Below are 19,841 nucleotides of genomic sequence, written 5' to 3'. Positions count from 1 at the left end.
AGACCCTCACCTTCAGCTCATCGATCTTGGCTTTCTTCTTCTCAGGAGCCTCCAAGCCCTGGCCAGGACCAGGGCTCTGATTTTTCTTTCTTTTCTCCTCCTTTGCAGCCCTGGACTTCTCCTTGCTTTTCCCTGGCCCCTTCACACCTAGCCCAAAGTAGAGAAGGAGGAGGCCCTGGTCAAGTTAGGGGAGTGTGGAGCAGAAAGGGTCAGAGCAGGAAGGCCTGAGTTTGAGACCCAGCTTCCCCATTTTTTCTTATTTAACTTTGGAGTCTCAGTGCATTCCACAAGGGGGACAGTAGGTCATGCCTGCGATGGGGACACAGACTGTTGTCTGCCCTTGGCAGAGTGCATGGGAAGGAGTCAGATCAGTCCGGAGCCTGACACTGTGTGGTTCCGGGCAGGCTCCCTTTGCTCTCTAGGCATATATTAACAAGGCTGCTTCTGACTCACTTCTCCCAAGCAGCATCCCAGTGGAATTCCAGGCATCTGTGCCATTCCTATGCTCAGACACAAGAGGAAATCTCTGATCTTAGAACTTCCATTGAAAAGGTGGTAACAGCCGGGCGTGGTGGCGCACGCCTTTAATCCCAGCACTCGGGAGGCAGAGGCAGGCGGATGTGAGTTCGAGGCCAGCCTGGTCTACAAAGCAAGTCCAGGACAGCCAAGGCTACACAGAGAAACCCTGTCTCAAAAAACCAAAAAAAAAAAAAAAAAAAAAAAAAAAAAAAAAAGGAAAAGAAAAGAAAAAAAAAAGAAAAGAAAAGGTGGTAACACCAGTGCTCGGGAGATGGTGCAGCATGCTACGTAAGTGTGAGAACCTAAATTTGAGCCTCCAGAATATGTGTAAAAGCTGGATGCATATCACAAGGGTCCACAATTCCCTCAGCTCCTATGGGGAGGTGGGAGGAAGAGACAGAATTCCTGGAAGCACCCCGGCCAGCTAGCCTGGTGTGCACAGCTACAGCGAGAGCCTCTTTCAAACAAGGTGGAAGGTGAGGAGTGACATGTGGTGCTATCCTCTGAGCTCCATGGGCATGTTGTGGTCCATGGGCACTCAAGTTCACACACAATGGGTACACACAGACACATAGACCACACACACATAGCACACACACAGAGACACACAGACATACATACAGACACAGATACATACATACAGACACAGACACTCACAAAGACACAGATATACACATATACACACAGACACACACAGACACACAGAGACCGAGACACATAGACACATATATACACACAGAGACAGAGACACAGAGACAGAGACCCATACATATAGACACAGACACAGACACAGACACACACAGACACAGACACACACACACACACACACACACACACACACACACACACACACACACAAAGGCTCTGAGAAGTCCTGCACCTAAGGAACCTGCTTACACTGTCATTTCCTAAATGGACTGACCCCAGAATCCTCTTTCCCCTCCAGAATAGCATTACAGCTGTTCCATGGAAAAGGTTATGGAAAATGCTGGGTGGGACAAGCTAGGAGGTCCCTTCCAGCTCAGATATTCTATGGTTCTTCATGTCTGCCTGCTGCTATGGTTGCTGACCAGAGTGGAAACTACTGGAGAAGAGGTCCTTAGTTTGACCCTTAGAGCCCAGGCCAGGGCTGGGAAGCAGCAGGTTTTGTCATGGGTGCATGGATCCAGGGATCCGGATGGCACGGTCCAGGGCTCACCCTCAGTGGCATCCATTTCTTCCTTCTCTTCCACGTCCATTCCAGAGGCCTCATGTTGTCGAAGTTGCTGCCAAAACACGAAGGGGCTCCCTTGACTCCATAGCCCATGGCACCTTCAGCCTCTGATCGCATGTGCATTTAGTCCACAAGGCTGGAGTCGCTCAGGGCATCGGTAGGACCCTATCTTTGGGCTCCTATCCTGCATCTAGTATGGTGTCTGGCTCACCATGCAGATGTCAGTGATCTTTGTGGAACATCTGACTGACAAGAGGAAAGCTAAGCCAGGACAGTGAACTGTCCATTAGCCTGAGAGGGAGGGCCTTGAAGGGAGATTTTAAGGAGCTGACTCTGTGGTTAGGGAGGAGCTGGAGAGGAGGGCGTGGCTTATGGCTGGCTCACCTGCGGCAGCATCTCCCACCCCTCACCATTTCTCCTTACTCCCAGACCCTGCCCTCACCTCCTTCATTGTGTCAATGGAGGAAAAGTACTTGGACCACCAATCCAGCATGCTCTCATCCGGTTCCTCCTCCTCTGGCTCCTCGGACGTGCCTTTCTTTTTCTTCTTCTTCCTTTCCTTCTCGTCCTCAGCCTGTTGGTTGGCCAGGGTGACCGTCCTACAGGCTCTGCTACTTTCTACCCTTTCCCAGGACCCTGAATGATTCCTACCCACCCTGGCCATCCAATCCCAGAAACCCCACCACCACCCACCCCCTGCAACACTGCCATAGTACTGCGGGTCCATGGAGGCAAGGCCTGGTGTGAGGAGGGTACCACAGCCCTACAAGAGCCACAGCCTGCCACTGTGAGGCACAAGCCAAGGCAGGACGGACACTCAGGGAAGGGTGGCTAGGTCCACAAAGTTGGCCTTCTGGCCCGGCACCGGTGTCAGTGAACGGTTCTCTTACCCCAGGGCCCTTGGGCGGCTCCCACACTTACCACATCCACCTTGACCACAGCATCAGAAGCCTGCAGAGAGAAGGAGCCAAGGAGACAGTGCAGGATTAGCCACGAAGAACTAACGGAAGGGGCAGGCAGTAGGGCAGCCCAGGAAGTGAGAGAGATGAGGACAGGGGCCACGGGGGGGGGGGCCACGGGGGTTGTACACAGAGACTAACACTCACCCTGGGCTGTGAGCCCTTTGCTCTTGACTGCAAGGCAAGCTCACATTCCCAAGAGCAGGCCAGCTGCTAAGGTGACTTAAGTGCCCACTCGAGGCTGCTTCTGCTGTGCCCCTGGCTTGCCAGATCCATGGCTGCCTGTACCTTAGAGTGCCCTGGGGCCTCTTATGACTAAGTGATGAGACGGACATAGGGATGGGTGGGGAGCTGGGCAGCAGAATATTCGAAACGAGCACCTGGGCGTGGAGCTTTTTTTCAGAAGGTGCCCCCAAGAGCTATAGGACCCAGTGTCTTCAGTTGTCCCTTCTAGAGACCATTGGCAGCCCTAATTCTACTCACTGGCCAGGTCGAAGGAAGATCATTTTAGACCAAGCCTCAGAAGCTAGGAAACGGCCCAGGCTGCATGAAGCAAGCGAGGTAGGAAACAGGCTGAACATGTGGCTGGGACACAGCCCTTCAGGGCTCTGAGCAGAAAGGCCATCTCCAGGCAGGCCCATCCTGGCCCCTTTTCTGATACAAAAGCTACAGATATGGGACCTTCCCCATGGAAACCCCCAGCCCAGGGTCACGGGGCATCACTTGATGTAAAAAATGGCCCTGTACAGGACACACCTCTCTCATAAGCAGTCCATCGCCTAGGGGGGCGGGGTCACTTCTGAGGTATGACTGCTGTAGGTCATAGCCTCTAACCGTTACTCCTCCGTCTCCTGCACCTACACACCATCTGCTCCTGCACACACATGCACACCCACGTGTGCAATGCTCCCACCTGCCCTAGGACCCCCTTCCAGACAGTGCTATGTCACCAAGCTTGGCTCTTGACAACTACCCAGAGTTAAGTAGGCCTGCGCTCTCACGACAGGCCAGCCTGGCTCTCCGATGTGCTACCCCACACTTGTGTGTCCCCGGCCAGCACGAGGCCGGCCACTTGCCTTACCGCATCCAGCTTCACCATGGTCTCCAGCTTCTTAATGGGTACCTCAGGCTCCATGCTCACTACAACCTCCCCTGTGGGGTGAGAAGAGGGGCCCCCATTGCACAGTATGTGGCAGCCCCGGAGAAGCCTGACTGGACAGAGAGACAGACAGAGAGAGAAAGAGGAGGAACAGAGTCACAGTGAGAGGCAGTAAAGCAGGAAGAGCACGACCTACAGTGGACCCTGGTGCTTTCTCAGGGCAGAGGAGGGACAGGGCCAACATAAGAAGAAGGGCACGAGGAAGGAAAAGGACCTAGACAGAAGGGTGGGTCATTGTTCATCCAGACAGCAGAACAGAGGCTTAACCTGGAGGCGAGGCCTGGAGGTTATGCCCAGGGGAAGGCCCGGGCCTCCTTAGTCACCAGGTACAAAAGGCTATCTGCCCTCAGCCTTTTGAGAACCTGTCCAGAACTGGCTCTGGGCCTCAGAATGAGGGGCAGCCCCATGCAGCCTTCTCGGGCTCCAGGAGTATCTTATCTCCTTTCACCACCAACTGCCATGCTGCCCTAAAGAGACAGACGGCCTAGAGAAAACTGTGCCGGCTCCTTGAACTGCACTACTACGGGGCCCTTGTAGGAGCTGAACAGAGCCAGGCTTTAGGCGGCCGGCCATACCTGTGGTGTTCCAGCTGGAGGCTGAGCGATCTGGGGGTCGGTAGATGAAGCGCCGCAGCGAGCTGACGGCGTGGGAGCCCACCAGGGTGTATCGTCCAAAGGCCCGGCAGTCTACCACGCGGATGTTCAAGGGCGGGTGCAGCAGCTCATTCTCTGGGAGGTCCTGAGAGATAGTGGCGGACATGCTACACAGTCCGTGCCTCAGAGAAAGGGCCCCGAGGAGGCTGGCTACGGCAAACCACAGTGGTCATACCTAGGCGGCCTGGCTCTGCCGGCTTCCACACTCACCACTTCAAACCACTTGACCAGGGTGTTGAAGTTGGGGTTCTTCTTGTAATTGTGGATCAGGGATGACTGTACCCCCTTTCCTGCACACTCGATGTCCACCCGTGGTCGGTCCACCTGAGCCAGGTTCACCCTCTTCAAGTCCCTCAGGCCCCAGAACAGCACCTGGGAGCGGGGGTATGGCGGCTCTGTGAGAGGAGCCAGCGGTGGCTGGGAAGGGTCACCGGAAAGAAGCAGTAACAGGGTAGGGAATAGAAAGCTGGATTTTGGTGGGCAGGGACAGTGCAGACTGCATGAGGTCAACGTCCCCAGAGGACTGAGGTAGGGTCTTTGAGGTCCCTACAGGAGGCAGAGGGCCGAGAACGGCTCTGAGACACAGCAATGTGTCTCTGTTAGAGCAGGACGGGCAACAGGCTCTAGCTTGGACTGGGGCCTGTGTCAGTGCTGCTTGCTCAAGGGAGCGGTCTAGGACAAGTCCCCTCCACCCCTGGGCCTTCGGTATGTTTTTCTGAAAATGCGAAGTGTCCCCAGGGGACTAAGAGTGTGATGGCTCATGTGGACTGTGCACTCGTGGTGCTTCCTGGAGCAAAAGTGAGAAGAACAGGCAAAGGTCACAGGCAGGGCAAGGAGCCGCACAGAGCCCCCACGCACCTCCACTCGATACTTGCTGAGCACTGGCCGGATCCCGACAGGCACAGGCATGATGGGCCCTCTGTCCATGTCCACCGGGCCATTGATGGGTGGCAGGTCAGCTTTCCCTGATGGCCCGATCTGAGGAATGAGGTCACAAATCACAGTGGTGAGCTCAGGGAAAGGGCCTTTTCATCAGTGAATAGAGACCAGAAGGGATAGGCAGGCCTGACAGCTCAAGCCCCACTCCCCGCCCCACCCCCTCTGCTCCCTTCACCTGCCACCCACCTGCAGCAGCTCAAAGGCAGCCAGCAGGTCTCCGGCCGTGGCGTTGCCTCGGTAGATCTGGTAATACTCAAGCTGGGGCGGGAAGCGAGGTGGGCAGTAGGCCTCATCCGCCATCTTCACCAGGGGCTTGGCGAAGGTCCGGCCCATGAAGTCAGCTTTGCCCTAAGAACAAAACTCTAGAGTTCCCTTGGGCACCCCCAACAGTTGCGGAGTTGGCCCCTCTCGGAAAGGTCATTATCCTGAACTTTCCTTTCCACTCCAGGACCTCCGTGGAAAGCAGCGAGACTGCTGCAGACTGTGGTGAGCATAGGTTGTGTGTGTGGGGGGGCTCAGAACCCTGGGGTGGGGGTGGGGCCGTGACAACAGGACTTCCTGGTACGTCTTTGGACGACTTTGGCCTCGGCCTGTTTATCCAGGAGGTGGGAAGCACCATGGTCTGTCACCTGGTCCCCAGGAGGATCGAGGTGTGGTGGGTGGTCAAGAGGCACGAGGAAAGCTTAGTCAACAGCCCAGCCTCCCAACAACTCCAGCATAGAGCTTCAGGGGGAGGGTGGAGAACCGGCGAGGGGAGGGCCTGCCAGAGGTCGCTGGTGCCCATGCCCACGGCGTACCATGGTGTCCTGGTCGTAGATTTCAATGACAATGATGGGCGGATCATCTCGGAGCTCATGAGCTTCACCGTACAGCTCCAGGTTGTCAAATACCAGCATTTGGTCCCAAGTAGGACACAATGTCTCATTCAGAACCTGCATCATGGGGCGAGGGATGAGGAGCAAGTGGCAGGCACCAGTCCCAGTCAGGGACGGCAGGGAACCCTGCAGGCAGGAGTGCTTGCCTCTCCTACTTTTCCAGAAATCTGAAAATCAAGGCTCCTATGACCCTCGCTCCCAGTGCCTGCCACAGCCCTCCTTGTCTTAGTGGGTGCAGCCCTATCCAAGCTGGTGGCCTTTACCATCCTACCCAGATACCTCCCCTGCCAAAGGGCTTTTCTCTGAAGATCTGGGGGAACTAGCAGATCAGTTTTACTGGCCTCCCAAGTGCTCTCTAACCCAAAGCCCCCACCTCCACCCTCGGGTCCTTACCTCCGTGCACTGGCTCTGGTTGATGAAGAAGACACGAGCGAAGGGGTCAGAGAGCCCAGTGCTGTCAGCGGCAAAGAGGCTTCGGGCCTGATACATGTGGGCCCGGAGCTGGAAGGCCTGCTTCTCTGTGGGGAAGAGTGGTTTGAGCCATGCCATGTGGCCTCCATGGCCCTCTGAGGGGACAGGCTGGGAGAGTGGCCCACCCAGGATGAGGAGCCCCTCACTCACTGGTGTAGACCAGGCTGATGGGTGGAAAGGAGTGTAAGCCCAGGCCTTGGGCTGCCTTGACTTCCTCAAAGCCACAGGGTAAGCCGCACAGGAAGTCCTTTCGCTGCTTGCTGAGGCCCAGCCACAGGTAGAGCTCCAGCTTGGCCTGTACTGTCCAGCCTGCAGAGCCGAAGCCCCTCTTTCCTGGCAGCTAGGGGCAGGGGCAGGGTCACCAAGAGAGCCTGACCACATCTGGGACCCACAGGATAAGTAAGGGAGGTCCAGGGTGGTGTTGCAGCCTTAAGCAGAGGTAGGCGGGGTTGTGCCTACCCCCTCACTGGACAGAATTGGTGTGTGTGTGTGTGTGTGTGTGTGTGTGTGTGTGTGTGTGTGTGTCTGTGTGTGACTAAGAGAGATGGGCAGGTGGCACCAGGTGAGTGCCAGACCTCTGAACACCTGCTAGTTAATGGGTCTCCCACCTCCTCTCAGGCTTGCCAGACCCAGTGGAGCCTCTTCAAAGAGCCCGCGCGCCCCCCCCCCACCTCAGTCTCATGCCCTGCGGCACCTTGAGGAAGAGGGTCTTGACCTTGGCACAGTCCTTGCCCAGCTCGTCCTCCACAATGGAGAAGAGCAGGTCTTTGGAGGGCACGCGGGCATAGGCGATGCGTTTGTTGTTGCTCATCATCCAGATAAACACGTCTGGGATGCTGTGCTGGGGCTGCAGCAGAGGACAGAGGGCACAAAGCCAGGGGACCCAGCCTCACTATAATAATAATAATGATAGCCCGAGCCTGCTGCATCCCACTCGAGGGAGCCCAGGCTGGGTAAGGAGAAGCCGGGGAGAGTGGAAGGGAAGGACCCTTAGGTCCTTAGGTCTTCCTTTCCCACGGAGCTTGCTCGCCCTTGTCAACAGTGGCCATCTGAGCAGGAGAGGCCACCCAGGGGATCTGGCCAGTCCCTTTCTGTGCTGCCCCTGCCCTCTTCACACGCCACACACCTCATCTGCCAGGAAGCGTAGCTTCTGCAGAAAGTTCTGGCAGAACCTCAGCTTGTCCCGGACAGTGTGTCGCTTCACCTGAGCTCTCAGGCTCTTGGCCTGTTGCCCCATGCTCTCCTGTTGAAAGGAGCATAGAAGGGATGGACACTCAGCTTTGGGTGACAGCTTGGGGCGTGATCTTGAGAGCAGATGCCCCTCCCCCGCCATCCATTGGCTTCCTCGGCCCTAGGGTCCCGTTGTGGCCTCACCAGCTCCCTCATACAGGACTTGAGGCGCTCCCGATCCAGCCTGGTGCGGGACGAGTGGCCCTGGTCCTTGTCCGAGAGGGAGAGGAAACGGCTGCGGGGGGTGGGGGGGGGTGGGGGTGGGGGGCAAGGGAAGAGTCAGGAGTTAGCCCTGACCTGGCTAGTGTCCCCTGTCCCACCCTGCCCTCCCCGTCCCTCTTCTCACTGGCAGCCACAGCTGAGTTCCTCTAGCACGCCCCGCAGACGTCGCTCTGGGTAGGACTTCTCCGTTTTGATCATCTCCTGCACGTCATTCAGACCTTCTTCCTGTGAACCAGGGTGTCAAGTGCACTCTGGGCTTCAGCCCTCTTTCCCCGACATGTCCTGCTCACTCACCCCAGGAAAGAAGAGCCTAGTAACGTGGACCATTCTAAATATATCGTGAAGGAGCCTTCCAATTCCCCAGGGCCCGTGGATTACTCATGGCTCCTCAGCTCCTTCAGGAAGAAGCAGTCTGAGCTGTGACCATGGTGGGCAGAGCAGGCCCCAAGGCTGGAGAGAGGCGTTGTACAGACCTGAAGTAGCTAGCCTGTCCAGCTGCCTCTGAGAGGCCAAGGCTAGTAGAGGGTAGGTGGGGTCAGATCTCTAGCCTCTACTCCAGAGTACTGGGACCCCATTGGCATCCCCTTTCTCTATTTCAAGACAAGCACCCAGATAGTCAGCTTGTGTTACGCAGGGGAGGCCCTCACATGTGCCCACTCTCCCAGATCCCACCGCCCCTCGGCCTGGCTCTGACCAGCTTGTCAGCAATGTGGTCCATGATGTTTGCATTGTAGAGGCGGCGGCGCTGGTCAGGCCACCAGCTCTTGATATAGATGCAGGGCTTGCGTTCCAGGTAGGGCAAGTGGAAATAGTTCCTGGGGTGAGATGCAGAGGGAGGAGGTTGAAAGATGCTGAGGTCTAGGGCCCTGGGAGGTGAGGGCCAAGGCCACTGCGGGCTGGGGGCAAGCGGCAGGCCCCACCTATCTGTGATCTGGGGGCGCATGGGTGGGGTGGAAGACACTGAGGCCAGGTCTCCCCCTTCATCGCCCTCGTCATCACTGGAGTTCTGAATCAGGTCTACTTCTTCTTCATCCCCAGGCTCCTTCCGGGGTCGAGGCCTCTGGGGCTGTGACATGCCATCGATTTCATTGCCATAGTTTCCTGGATGCAGAGTGGCTGGTGAGAGGCCTACAGTCCTTCCCTCACTCACCCCCCCCCCATGTAAATCTCTTAGAGAGGTAAAGTCAGGGAACAGGGCTCAGACAACACCATCCAGGGGTAGGTCCATGTCACCCATAAGGCCATAAGGAAGAGCTCTGATGATGGCTGTGTCCAACTCAGAAAATAGCCTGGATTTCTCCTCTCTCTCCTCCACCACTGAGTGTGTGTGTGTGTGTGTGTGTGTGTGTGTGTGTGTGTGTGTGTGTGTGTGTGTGTTTCTTCTAATGTCCTAGTCCTGGAAAACCCTTTAGGAGAGTGATGCCTGGATTTCTCCCCTCTCTTCTCCACTACAGAGAGAGAGAGAGAGAGAGAGAGAGAGAGAGTTTCTTTCTTCCTTCTAACGTTCTAGTCCTCATACCCCCCTTTAGGGGAATGATGCTTGACCTTTTCTATGGTCAAGTACACTCCCCAGAACCAGCGGTCAGGGGAAACACATCTGTGCTGCCCATTCTCTGTAGCCCAGGGCACAGGGCCAACAGTGACAACCGGAAGCCCCCACCCCCACCCCGTGATCCCAGAACTCACCTATGGTCACCTCAAAGGTAATTGGCTTGTCCCCATTTTTCCGGTCAATCATCGAGGCTTCCAGGAAGGCTCCAAATAGAAAAAATTCTTCCATTCTTCCTGTGCAGCTCTGTCAGGGAGGCAGTTAAAGCCAACGCTGAGCTTTAGCCGGGCAACAGGCCTAGGGTAGGTCCCTAATGCCGTAGACATTAGGCTGACAGCTGGGGTATGTCCTAGTCTACTCTGGGGCCAGGCTGTCTGCACTCAAGCCCTTGTTGTCTTTGAGAGAATGGCGGCTGGCTCTGTAGCCACAGGGACAGCCATGGCTGAGAAGAGGGTCAGAGGTGGTATAGCAGCGGCTGCTGGTGGCTACTGTGGACCTCTGAGTGGAGCGCAGGTCAGCAGTAGCTGAGGACTGGGCTCTTGCAAAGAGGTCAAATGAGGGCCTCAGAGCAGAGAGGGCAGCAACGGGGACGAACTGAAACTCAGCTGCCATGTTGAGGAGAGGATCGAGTGAGGGACCTGGACACAGCACAGCCCGACCCTCACCTCCGAGACAGGTGTGGCCTGCTCCACCTGCACCTCCGTGGAGCTGGTGAGCTCTGGGTTGGAGGTATCCAGGATCTCCACAGCCAGTCCCAGCATGAGGCGCGCACGGAAGGACACGCCCTCCCCCAGGCCCTCGTTCAGGTCCTGGTGTTCGTCCAGTAGCGTGTAGTTGCGTGTGGAGCCATACATGTTCACCCAGGCCGGGCCGAGTGTGGGCAGGAAGCCTGCGGCAGTGAGGAGAGAGGTAGAAAGACAGTCATATCCGAGGCTCACTCGGGATGCGTGGATCTTCGTGGACTTCCGGGTGCTGAGCTTAAGGCTATTTGTCTGCTGGGTGCCAGGCAGATGTGCGGAAGCTTTCTCACGCATGCGTACACAGTCTCTGTAGGGGCCTTGGTGAGGTGTGTGGGAGGAAAAGCCAGACTGATGCTCCCAGCTGCTGTAGGCACCACTGTGGACAGCTGCCAGCTCATCCCACACCCCTCAGCATGGACCCTACACGTTTTGTTTTGTTTCTTGGTATAGAATATACATCTACCATGCCTCGCCTACTTAAGGGACCTTCTCTCCTCTCTGTGTTCTCTTGGTTGTTCATGGCTCATCAGCTCCTTCAGGGAGAAACACTTTAGGCTGTGACCATCGTGGGTTGAGCGGGACCTGGGGCTGGAGAGGAGCCCTGTTCTTTGTCTCTGACACAAGTCTCTTCTCTCATGCTTAGGCTCTGTTGGGCCTCAGTCAACAAATCTTGCCTTATGTGACTCTAATTCTTCTTTATGTATTTTCTTTTAAACAGTCATTTTTGCCAGAATCTGGATGTGGGCACACACCTTTAATCCCAGCAGGCAGATCTCTGTGAGTTCAAGACCAGCCTGGTCTACATAGTAAGGCAAATGAACGAACAAACAAACAAAACTATTATATGTCTGTGCATATGGAGGTCAGTCTCAGGTGTCATTCCTTAAGCTCTGCTTTTTATTTTTTAACAGCCACCATCAGAGCTCTCCTTTATGGCCTAGAACCTCTAGAACTTGGCAAGTTGGCAAGTCTGGGTGTTTCTGCCTCCCTAGTGCTGGGATTACAAGTGAATGCCATCAGTCCCTGCTTTTTTTTTTTTCTTTTTTTTAAACATAGGTTGTGGTAATTAAACTCAGATTATTCTTAACTTAATTTTTATTTGTTTTTGCAAACAGAACATTAAAAAATTGAGATACAAATCACATATAAAATTTGGCATTTAAAGTGCACATTTGGGTGGCTATAGTATATTCAGCATGCTGTGTGCCCAGCATCATATTTCACCGTACATCTACCAGACCTAAAGAAGCCTTTGAGCAGGCATTTCCCACCACCCTCTCCTTGTTCTTGGAAGCACAGGTCTATTTTCTGTGTCTGGATTCACCTCTTCTGGGTATCTCCTCTATGTGGAACTGTACTGTGGGTTCTTTCTCTGCCTGCTCTTCTGGTCATTTGGAATCATGGCTGTCTCCTTAATCCCCTGGGGGCATGGGGAGGTATAGGGGTGCCTATCCTGTGCTCAGCATGGTTCCTGGATTCTGGGTTATAGTCAGTGCCCACAGGCCCATAGACAGATGTCACAGCACTCACCGGTTGCTAGGGAAGGCAACAGAGATCACATGGACAGAACATGTGCACTGTTCTGTATGATAGCTCTTGTTTTCATTTGGCCAATGGGAAAACAGGTGCAAAGGCTAACCTCAGTCATCTCTGAGCCCGCTTCAGCTATTATGTCCCCCTTCTCCTTGAGGCAGGGGCTGCAAATAAGCCCCTTAAAAGCCCCGCCTGGCTGCGGCCTGGAGGCGATGTAAGGGAGAGGGCCTCATGAATGCTTCCCTCATGCCCCTCGCTCGCCCCCACCCACCCACGCCACGCTGCTGACCTTTGTCTCCGTCATTGGAAATCTTGCGCAGGTCGATGAAGTGGGTGCCGATGGCCACGTCGTTGACCTTGTCAGAGTCTCGGATCTGCACCTTCATGCGTTTGCAGAGCGGGGGGAAGAGGTCTGTAAAGACGACTTGCTCATTCCATAACGGCTCATAGCTGCTCTTCTGCACCGATGTCTTGCCCTGGTGAGACGAAGCCATGGCGTGTGTGTGTGTGTGTGTGTGTGTGTGTGTGTGTGTGTGTGTGTGTGCGCGCGCGTGTGAATGTGTGCTTCCCCAGCCAACAGTTACAGATTCCCCTGCTCTGCCCCTTCCTCCCATCCATCACTTGTACTCGAAGCCCACCACCCCACCCTCGGCACCTCCATCCTCAGTACCTTCTGCCCAGCAAAGAAGACTTGCACGTAGGGGTCGACGAGGTCCTTGTTCTCACCGATGAAAGCCTTCTTCACGTTGGCCATGAGGCTTGTGTTCATCCGGGGCAGCCCCTCCGCTCGGTAAATTTTCACATAGAACCGGGCCCACTGACGTTCCGGGGGCACGCCCTCGGGGAGCAGCAAGTTCCTGTGAGCATAGGCAGCAAATCATCTCCACCGTGGGCCAGGCTTAGAGATTTCTCTTGGCCTCTTAGGTCCTTAGGCTGAGAGCTGAGCAAGGAGTATGATGGGAGGAGAGAGGCGGGGAGGCTGTGGGCCGTGGAGAGGAGACGAAGCAAGTGCATGCTCTCACACATGTTCTCTCTTTTTCTTACACACACACACACACACACACACACACACACACACACACGCACATACGCACGGACACACACACACATGTACGCTTGCACACATGCAGGCACAAGCATGCACACATGCACACACATGCACATGCACACACACATGCACGCATGCACACACGCAGGCATGAGCATGCACACACACACACACACACACACACATCTTAGCAGCTGCATCTCCCTGGGGCCGGGCATAATCTGTGAAGGGCAGTTTGAGAGGGCCGGGACTTTGATTAAAGATACTAATTTGCGGCGCCTAGCCACTTTTTGTATTCTGGGGAAGGCTTCCTAGCTCATCACGCTTCGGTTTCCTCCTCATCAAGGTACAATGACGTTAACAGCCACTTCTTAGGAAAGCAACACACAGGCTCCAGGGTGCGGGTGCTTTGCAAACTGTAGTGCATCAACTGGCAAAGCTTTGGGCCACCTTTCTCCCTGGGGCAGAAACCTCACCAGGAGCTGGCATCTCCCAGCCCACGGCAGCCCAGGCTTACTGGATCCCAGCACATTTTGAGAGTTCAGGCAATGTCCTGGGGTGTTTCTTAGCAGCCACTCTCTGCTGCCTGAGACTGACACACCGAGTGGCCCCTCTCTGTTCTCCTGAGTGCATGGCACTGGAACCCTCGGGCCCTGGCAGCGGTAGGACTTGGAGTTGCCAGTATCTCTTCTTTCTGCCAGCTTTCTCATTTGTAGTCTGGATGGCAAAGCACTGCCCTCTATTACCTGGGCGGCCACACTGCCCCGGTCCCTTGAGGAGAGACTGGCAGGGTGGAGCATGGGAGTCAGGGGGGTAGATGATGGCAAGGACTCTGTGTTGAAGCCACTCCGGGAGTTTCCACTGGGGGGGGGGGAGGTTAGGGAGGTACGCAGGTCTCTAGGGGAGACGGGGACCTCACCCCTCAATGTCATCTTCGTCTGTCTCGTTGGCCTTGTGGGGTGTCTTGATGTTGTCCCCCTTGCCCACCACAGCGACGTCACACTTTACGTAGCCCTTCAGCCCGGCAGAGATGTCATCGGGGTCTGACAGGATGGCCCATTTGTGATGGAACTGGTGTTCTGCAGTGAGAAGGAGGAGGGACATTGCATCTGCTGTCCCCATCCAAGGCCAGGCCATGGGGGACATTCAAACCGAGTGCCTGCTAGGCTTTGCGAGCTCAAGGCTGCAGGCTCAGGAGACTTGTGACCACGGCTCTACTTGCACCTATCCAGTGACGGCAGAGGGCCTCTGAAGCCACAGGGCTGGGCAAGACCTTGCCCAGGAGCACATTTCAGGGATCCAGATTGCCTCCAAGTCAGTTTCTCAGCCTGCTCACTCTCCTATGATCCCTACTACAGCTGAGCACACACAGCTGCCAGATAGGCCCTACTAAAATAGGGGCTCCCCTTATCATGTCCTCCCCCCCCCGCATCTAGGCCTTCCGGGTTCCCCTGTGTCTTGAGGCAAAGCTCTATCTCAGTGGGCACTAGCTGAGTGTATTAGGCCACAAGAGAGTGCCAAGTGTTTCACCTACTTGTTAGTGGCACCTCCAAGCCCCGCCCCTTGCTTCTCTTTGGCTCCTCTGTAAAGTGGGAAGGGATGTATGTCACTGTGTCTCTAACTACTTTGGGGAGGGTCAAATGTGACAATGTGGTGCCATCACTCCTGGGCTGTCCAGGCAGAGTGCTCATTGCTTCTTGAGCCTGTGTGTGTGTGTCAACTGGCCCAGCTGTCGAGACAGTTAAGGCCATAGCAGCATCAAATGAGATTCAAAGGTGATGAGAGGCCAGTGAACTTTAGTGCTTTGAGCCACTGGAGCTCTTCTGATGAACTGGGAGCCCCAGGAGGAGGGTGCCACCCATCCCTAGAACCTCACGGTTCTGAGCAGATCCAGGCAGGAAGGATAACACAGTGGCTGGTGAGGTGGACAGGGGCTGAGTGTGGCTGCCTGCTGGCCTCGGGGTGTATGCATAGATGGTGGGTGGTTACACGGATAGCAGGTTCTGTTATGCTGTGGACAGAGGTGTGGATGCTTGGGTGAGTGGGTAGACTGAAAGGCATGTGCGTGGTTGGGTGAAACGGAGGGAATTTAGCAAAGAAAGAACAAGAATTAGGCAAGACAAGATTTACCGTTAAACATGGGTGGAGATTATAGGTGACAAAAAAACACAGGTGACAGGTTTGAGTGAATTTGAGTTGTCTAAAATACAGGTGGTGTGTATCCTGCTTCTGGCTGCTGAGGGGCACTCAGCTGTGGGGTACACACTGGGCTTATGATCTCTGAGACCTCTAATCTGGATGCTGCCATCTCCAGCTCCCCAGCTTCCTCTGCGTGGCTATGACAACTGCTTTTTGGGTGGGAGGGTGGGTGGGTGGGTAGCTGTGAAAAGGCTACCAACTCTAGCCTCTGCAACTACAATCCATCTCCAGCAGAGGGCAGCAGTGAAACAATTTCCTGCACTTGAGATCAAACCCAACTTGGAGAGATGTTGAAAGTGCAGGCCATGTCTCTGTGGGGACAGCCGGGCCAGAGGCAGCCTCAGTAAGAGCAGTAAATCTGGGAGTGGGTTACACTGGCTGGCGGAGAGACTGGGCTTGGAGCCCCACCAAGTCCTGAGCTCAAGTTGTATCTGTCATTTACTCCCCACTGTAGTTTTGGATCAGCGATTAAACTTGGAGAGTCTCGGTTTTTCTTACTGTCAGATGAGGACAGCGGTTCCTACATGGGTTGAGAAGTTAGACCTGCTGAAATGTGTCTGGCCCAGTGTCTGGACCTACCACCTCCTCCATAACAGCAGCATTTTCTCCATGGACCAGGCTGGCCTCGAACTGGCAGATCTGCCTGCCTTTGCCTCCCAAGTGCTGGCATTTAAGGGGTAAGCCCCCATTGCTTTTCCCAACAAGAGCTCAACCACAGGGGGGTGCACACTAAGCCTGGCTTTCTGCCCCCCCACTTTATCTTAGCTGAAGGTCTGCTGATGCCCAGCCATAGATGCCAGCGGCACTAAACCGATGGAGCATGGCCAGGCATGTTTCCTGGGAAGCAATGTAGCAGAGGGCCAGCTTAGTCGTTCCCTGGAGGCTCCCAGAGCGTGTGTGGGGCAGTGGAAAGGCCTGGGTACCAGGATAACAGCCTCCCCCTCTTACTTTGGTAAGTCCTCTTACCACCTTGGGCCTGTTCATCTGTCTGTGTGTCTGGTCTCTCTCCGACTCTGTCTCTGTCTCTCTCTTTCTGTCTCTGCCTCTCTCTTTCTGTCTCTCTCACTCTGTGTCTCTGTGTCTCTGTCTGTCTGTCTGTCTGTCTGTCTGTCTGCCCCCCCTCTCCATGAATCCCAGTTAGAATCCCTATATAGCTAAGGATGACCTTGAACTTCTGATTCCCCAGCTTCTACCTCACACGTTCTAGAATTGTAGTTGTGTGCCAGCGGGTATGACGGGCAGGTACTCCACGTGTGGAGATACAGCCCCAGACCACCTGCCTGTGTGAACAGGGACCTGGCTAGATGTTTGGAGGCCTCACACACCTGGAGAGCTTTGATCTGTGAGTTCACGTGCAAAGTCTCAGACTCTCATTTCCTGATGTAAGCCATGGTCTCAGTGGGCACTAGCTGAGTGTATTAGGCCACAAGAGAGTGCCATGTGTTTCACCTACTTGTTAGTGGCACCTCCAAGCCCTGCCCCTCGCTTCTCTTTGGCTCCCCTGTAAGTGGGAAGGGATGTATGTTACTTTGTCTCTAACTGCTTTGGGGCCGGTCAAATGTGACAATGTGGAATGACATTGTATTATTATCATCAAAGGGCCTAGTAGGGTAACTTGTGCCTTCTGAGCAGTTTCACTTCCGGGACATGGGTATTCCCATGTTGGCCATGCAGTAACAGCCTTCTAGTCCGGTGGCTCTCAACCTTCCTAAAGCCATGACCTTTAATATAGTTCCTCATGCTGTGGTGACCCCCAACTATAAAAATTATTTTTGTTACTTCAAAACTATGACTGTTCTGCTGTTATTAGTCATACTGTAAATATATGACATGCGGGAGGTCTGACATGCAACCCCTGTGAAAGGGTCAGTCAACCTCCAAAGGGGTCACAACCCCCAGGTTGAGAACTGCTGCTCTCTAGACCATCACTTGGGGTACCCACGCCAACTCTACCTAGTGATGGCCATAGGTGCCCGTTGAGATAATTAATCAGACATAGCCTCTTCCATCATGGCTGCTCCTTAAGGGACCTGGGCCTCTTGTGAAAAGTGTTCTTAGCACCCAGAGTCCCCCACAGTTGCTGTTTTATACTTGCCATCAATTGCCACCACTTTAGATCTGACAGTGTGACTTGACGGGTGCTCTGAAACACATGCTGTGGTATTCCCCTGACTAGCTGATTGGCTGGGTCAAGCCCCTGCACATCTGAGAGCCTCAGGATGCTTAACTATCAGGGGGACACAGGGACTTTGTAAGGACCGCAGGGTTTTCTCTGCTCAGCAGGTGCCAGCCAGAGGGCAGGGGGTGGGCGTGGCCCTTCCCAGGCCTCTCATTGCCCTCTGTGTAACTGTTCTCATACGATGCTGGAGAGGTGATGCTCTCCTGTGCCACGTGAATACAAGCTGCCTCTCTGTACTATTATTTCCAGCTCCTTTCCCCCATAGCCAGCAAACTCCTTTCGGATGCGGCACACGTGGCTTGTACATCTGCGTGCAGAGTGCACACACAGCACACCACTGCCACCCCCACGGCTGCAGACTGATGGCCGGTGGGTTGCGTCTATGCCCACAATGGATGGGCCAAGAATCAATATAGCAGGAACAAGCTCATAGCTCATATATTCCTTCTGGGGCTGCATGCCCAAGCCCACTGTTAGGGGTTACTCACCAGGCTGAGAGTACACGGTCCCCACATCCATTTTGAAGGAGCCCACCAGGGTGCCGCTGCGAAGCAGGTTCTTAGAGTGGATCACCTTCCAGAGAACCAGCAGCAGCCAGTCAGGCTGGGCAGGGAAAAGGCTTTGGGGGCCAAGGGGCAGGGGCAGGGGCAGGGACAGCACCCACTGATGATGGTGTGACCTCCATCTTTCTTGGAACCCACGTTTCATCGTAAAGTGTTTGGCAGGGGACAGGGCTGGTTTGCTGAAGTTCAGCATCAGCTCCTCCTGGCCAACACCTGCGTTCCCCCTCCCCCACCCCTGTCATGTATAGGTGAGTAGGTTTTACACTCTACAGAGGGATCCAGCTGAAGGGACAAGAGGGGCCAAAGTCCATTCTGTGCTCCTGTTGCCCAGCCATGCATCCAGGCGCAGGGATGCTGTGTTGTGGACAGCTGTGCAGGAGGTTCTGCACTCCTGGCTGCAGCTGCCCTCCACTCACCGAGATCTTGATGATCTTGTCGAACATGACATCGGGAGAGACGTGGAAATCGAAGACGAAGTACTGGAAGGGGGAAGGCCCCAAAGGGCTGTCACTGGTGGCCGCTCCCTCCGAGCAGCGGCTGCCTGGACCCCATCATTGCCCCCATCAGTCTCTCAAAGCTCATGTGAGCAGCAGCGGTGAGCCACTGCGTACTGGGAGTCTGAAAGGGTGAGAGGTAGGGCCCCGCCCACCTCCTAGGTTGGGTCCTCTACTATAGGGAGACAGTTACTACCTGTGTCCGTGCTGCAGGGCAGCCCCCCATATTTGTAGGTGACATTGTGCTACCATGTCAAAAAGTTGAGCACACCTGGGCTGTGTGCTGTGTGTGGAAGAGCCTGACCAAGGAGCCAGGAAACCTGGGCTCTCAGGCACTTCTGGCCCTTTCTAGTTGTATAGACTTAACTAACAAGTTTTTTGGTATGTCCCTCATAGAACTGTGAAATAGGGGTACGGACATCAACTACCGTGTCACAGAATCAAACAGGCTATTGTCTATGAGGGTACACTGTTGTGCGAAGGGCATATAGGTAACCACCAAACCTCAGTGTTGCCTGGGAGATGGACCCCAGTGTTTTAAAAAGCAAGACACAGGGAGTCTCGTAGTGCACTCTGGGTAAGAGGACCCTTCCTTAGCCACAGAAGAACATTGATACTGTGTGAACTGTTCTCTTCTGTGGTGAGCCTCCGTGTGTGCTTACATGGGCCCAGTCCCCATCCTTGTCCTAGGTGCCCTGGGATGGGGAAAGGGTGCGGGCAGTGAGCACAGTGGCTGCTGCTTTGATGAGCTTGTGGGCATGGCAAAGAGGGCAATATTACTAGAGGGCTTTGGTTAGAGTAAATATCCCAAGAGCAGGTATTTCTTGCTGTAGTCAATAGACTGAGTCTGTGACATGGTAGTTAATGTCCATACTCCTACTTTTCAGCTAACACATAAGCACTGTGGGCAGATGTGCTGTCTATAAAGCCAGTGACATCCGGCTATTACCATTGGATCAATTACTTTCTTTGCCAAGCCTCAGTTTCCCCTTGTGCTATGGGTATAATGACATTAGGCTGCCATGTTGTCCCTCTCGGGGGCGGGGGGGACGGGGTTGATCACACAGAAGCGGAGAAGCGTGGGTGTAAAATCAAAATGGCAGGACTCAGTGTTGTACTTGGTATGGGCACAGTAAATGTTAACTGCGCATAGCTGATAAGCCTTTGGGGTGCTGGCAGGGGGTGAGGGTCTGCAGCTCTGGCGTCTGGATCTGGGAGTGGCCCATCAGCATGAGGGCGGTGGCAGAAGCTGTGGGGATGGAGGAGGCACCTGAGGAGAAGCCTTCTTGGGACAGG

The 19,841-nt window shown here is 54.8% G+C and overlaps 1 protein-coding gene across 2 annotated transcripts in view; it reads right to left on the bottom strand.

The window, feature by feature from the left end:
• Positions 1 to 19,841, bottom strand: part of OTOF (otoferlin) — a 98,828-nt gene that overhangs the window by 9,304 nt on the left and 69,683 nt on the right. The window contains exons 10-34 of one of the 2 annotated variants that reach the window (XM_084791721.1): positions 18,468 to 18,530; positions 17,977 to 18,061; positions 14,030 to 14,189; positions 12,733 to 12,919; positions 12,352 to 12,538; positions 10,455 to 10,678; positions 9,927 to 10,035; positions 9,161 to 9,341; positions 8,935 to 9,055; positions 8,365 to 8,465; positions 8,163 to 8,253; positions 7,915 to 8,031; positions 7,483 to 7,635; positions 6,939 to 7,128; positions 6,711 to 6,835; positions 6,240 to 6,374; positions 5,629 to 5,790; positions 5,362 to 5,481; positions 4,714 to 4,875; positions 4,426 to 4,588; positions 3,773 to 3,843; positions 2,654 to 2,683; positions 2,175 to 2,306; positions 1,718 to 1,784; positions 11 to 147 (exon numbers count right to left, since the gene is read on the bottom strand). In XM_084791721.1, the coding sequence (XP_084647847.1) occupies positions 11 to 147; positions 1,718 to 1,784; positions 2,175 to 2,306; positions 2,654 to 2,683; positions 3,773 to 3,843; positions 4,426 to 4,588; positions 4,714 to 4,875; positions 5,362 to 5,481; positions 5,629 to 5,790; positions 6,240 to 6,374; positions 6,711 to 6,835; positions 6,939 to 7,128; positions 7,483 to 7,635; positions 7,915 to 8,031; positions 8,163 to 8,253; positions 8,365 to 8,465; positions 8,935 to 9,055; positions 9,161 to 9,341; positions 9,927 to 10,035; positions 10,455 to 10,678; positions 12,352 to 12,538; positions 12,733 to 12,919; positions 14,030 to 14,189; positions 17,977 to 18,061; positions 18,468 to 18,530 (3,273 nt within the window). Of the gene's footprint in view, positions 1 to 10; positions 148 to 1,717; positions 1,785 to 2,174; positions 2,307 to 2,653; positions 2,684 to 3,772; positions 3,904 to 4,425; positions 4,589 to 4,713; positions 4,876 to 5,361; positions 5,482 to 5,628; positions 5,791 to 6,239; positions 6,375 to 6,710; positions 6,836 to 6,938; positions 7,129 to 7,482; positions 7,636 to 7,914; positions 8,032 to 8,162; positions 8,254 to 8,364; positions 8,466 to 8,934; positions 9,056 to 9,160; positions 9,342 to 9,926; positions 10,036 to 10,454; positions 10,679 to 12,351; positions 12,539 to 12,732; positions 12,920 to 14,029; positions 14,190 to 17,976; positions 18,062 to 18,467; positions 18,531 to 19,841 lie in introns of both variants that reach the window. The other variant, XM_084791720.1, reaches the window with a different exon arrangement.

The sequence above is a fragment of the Acomys minous genome, assembly GCF_964271855.1.
Source record: "Acomys minous genome assembly, chromosome: 8".
Lineage (NCBI taxonomy): Eukaryota > Metazoa > Chordata > Mammalia > Rodentia > Muridae > Acomys > Acomys minous.
The sequence above is the reverse complement of the archived record's forward strand: the minus strand, read 5'-3'. Positions and strand labels throughout refer to the sequence as shown.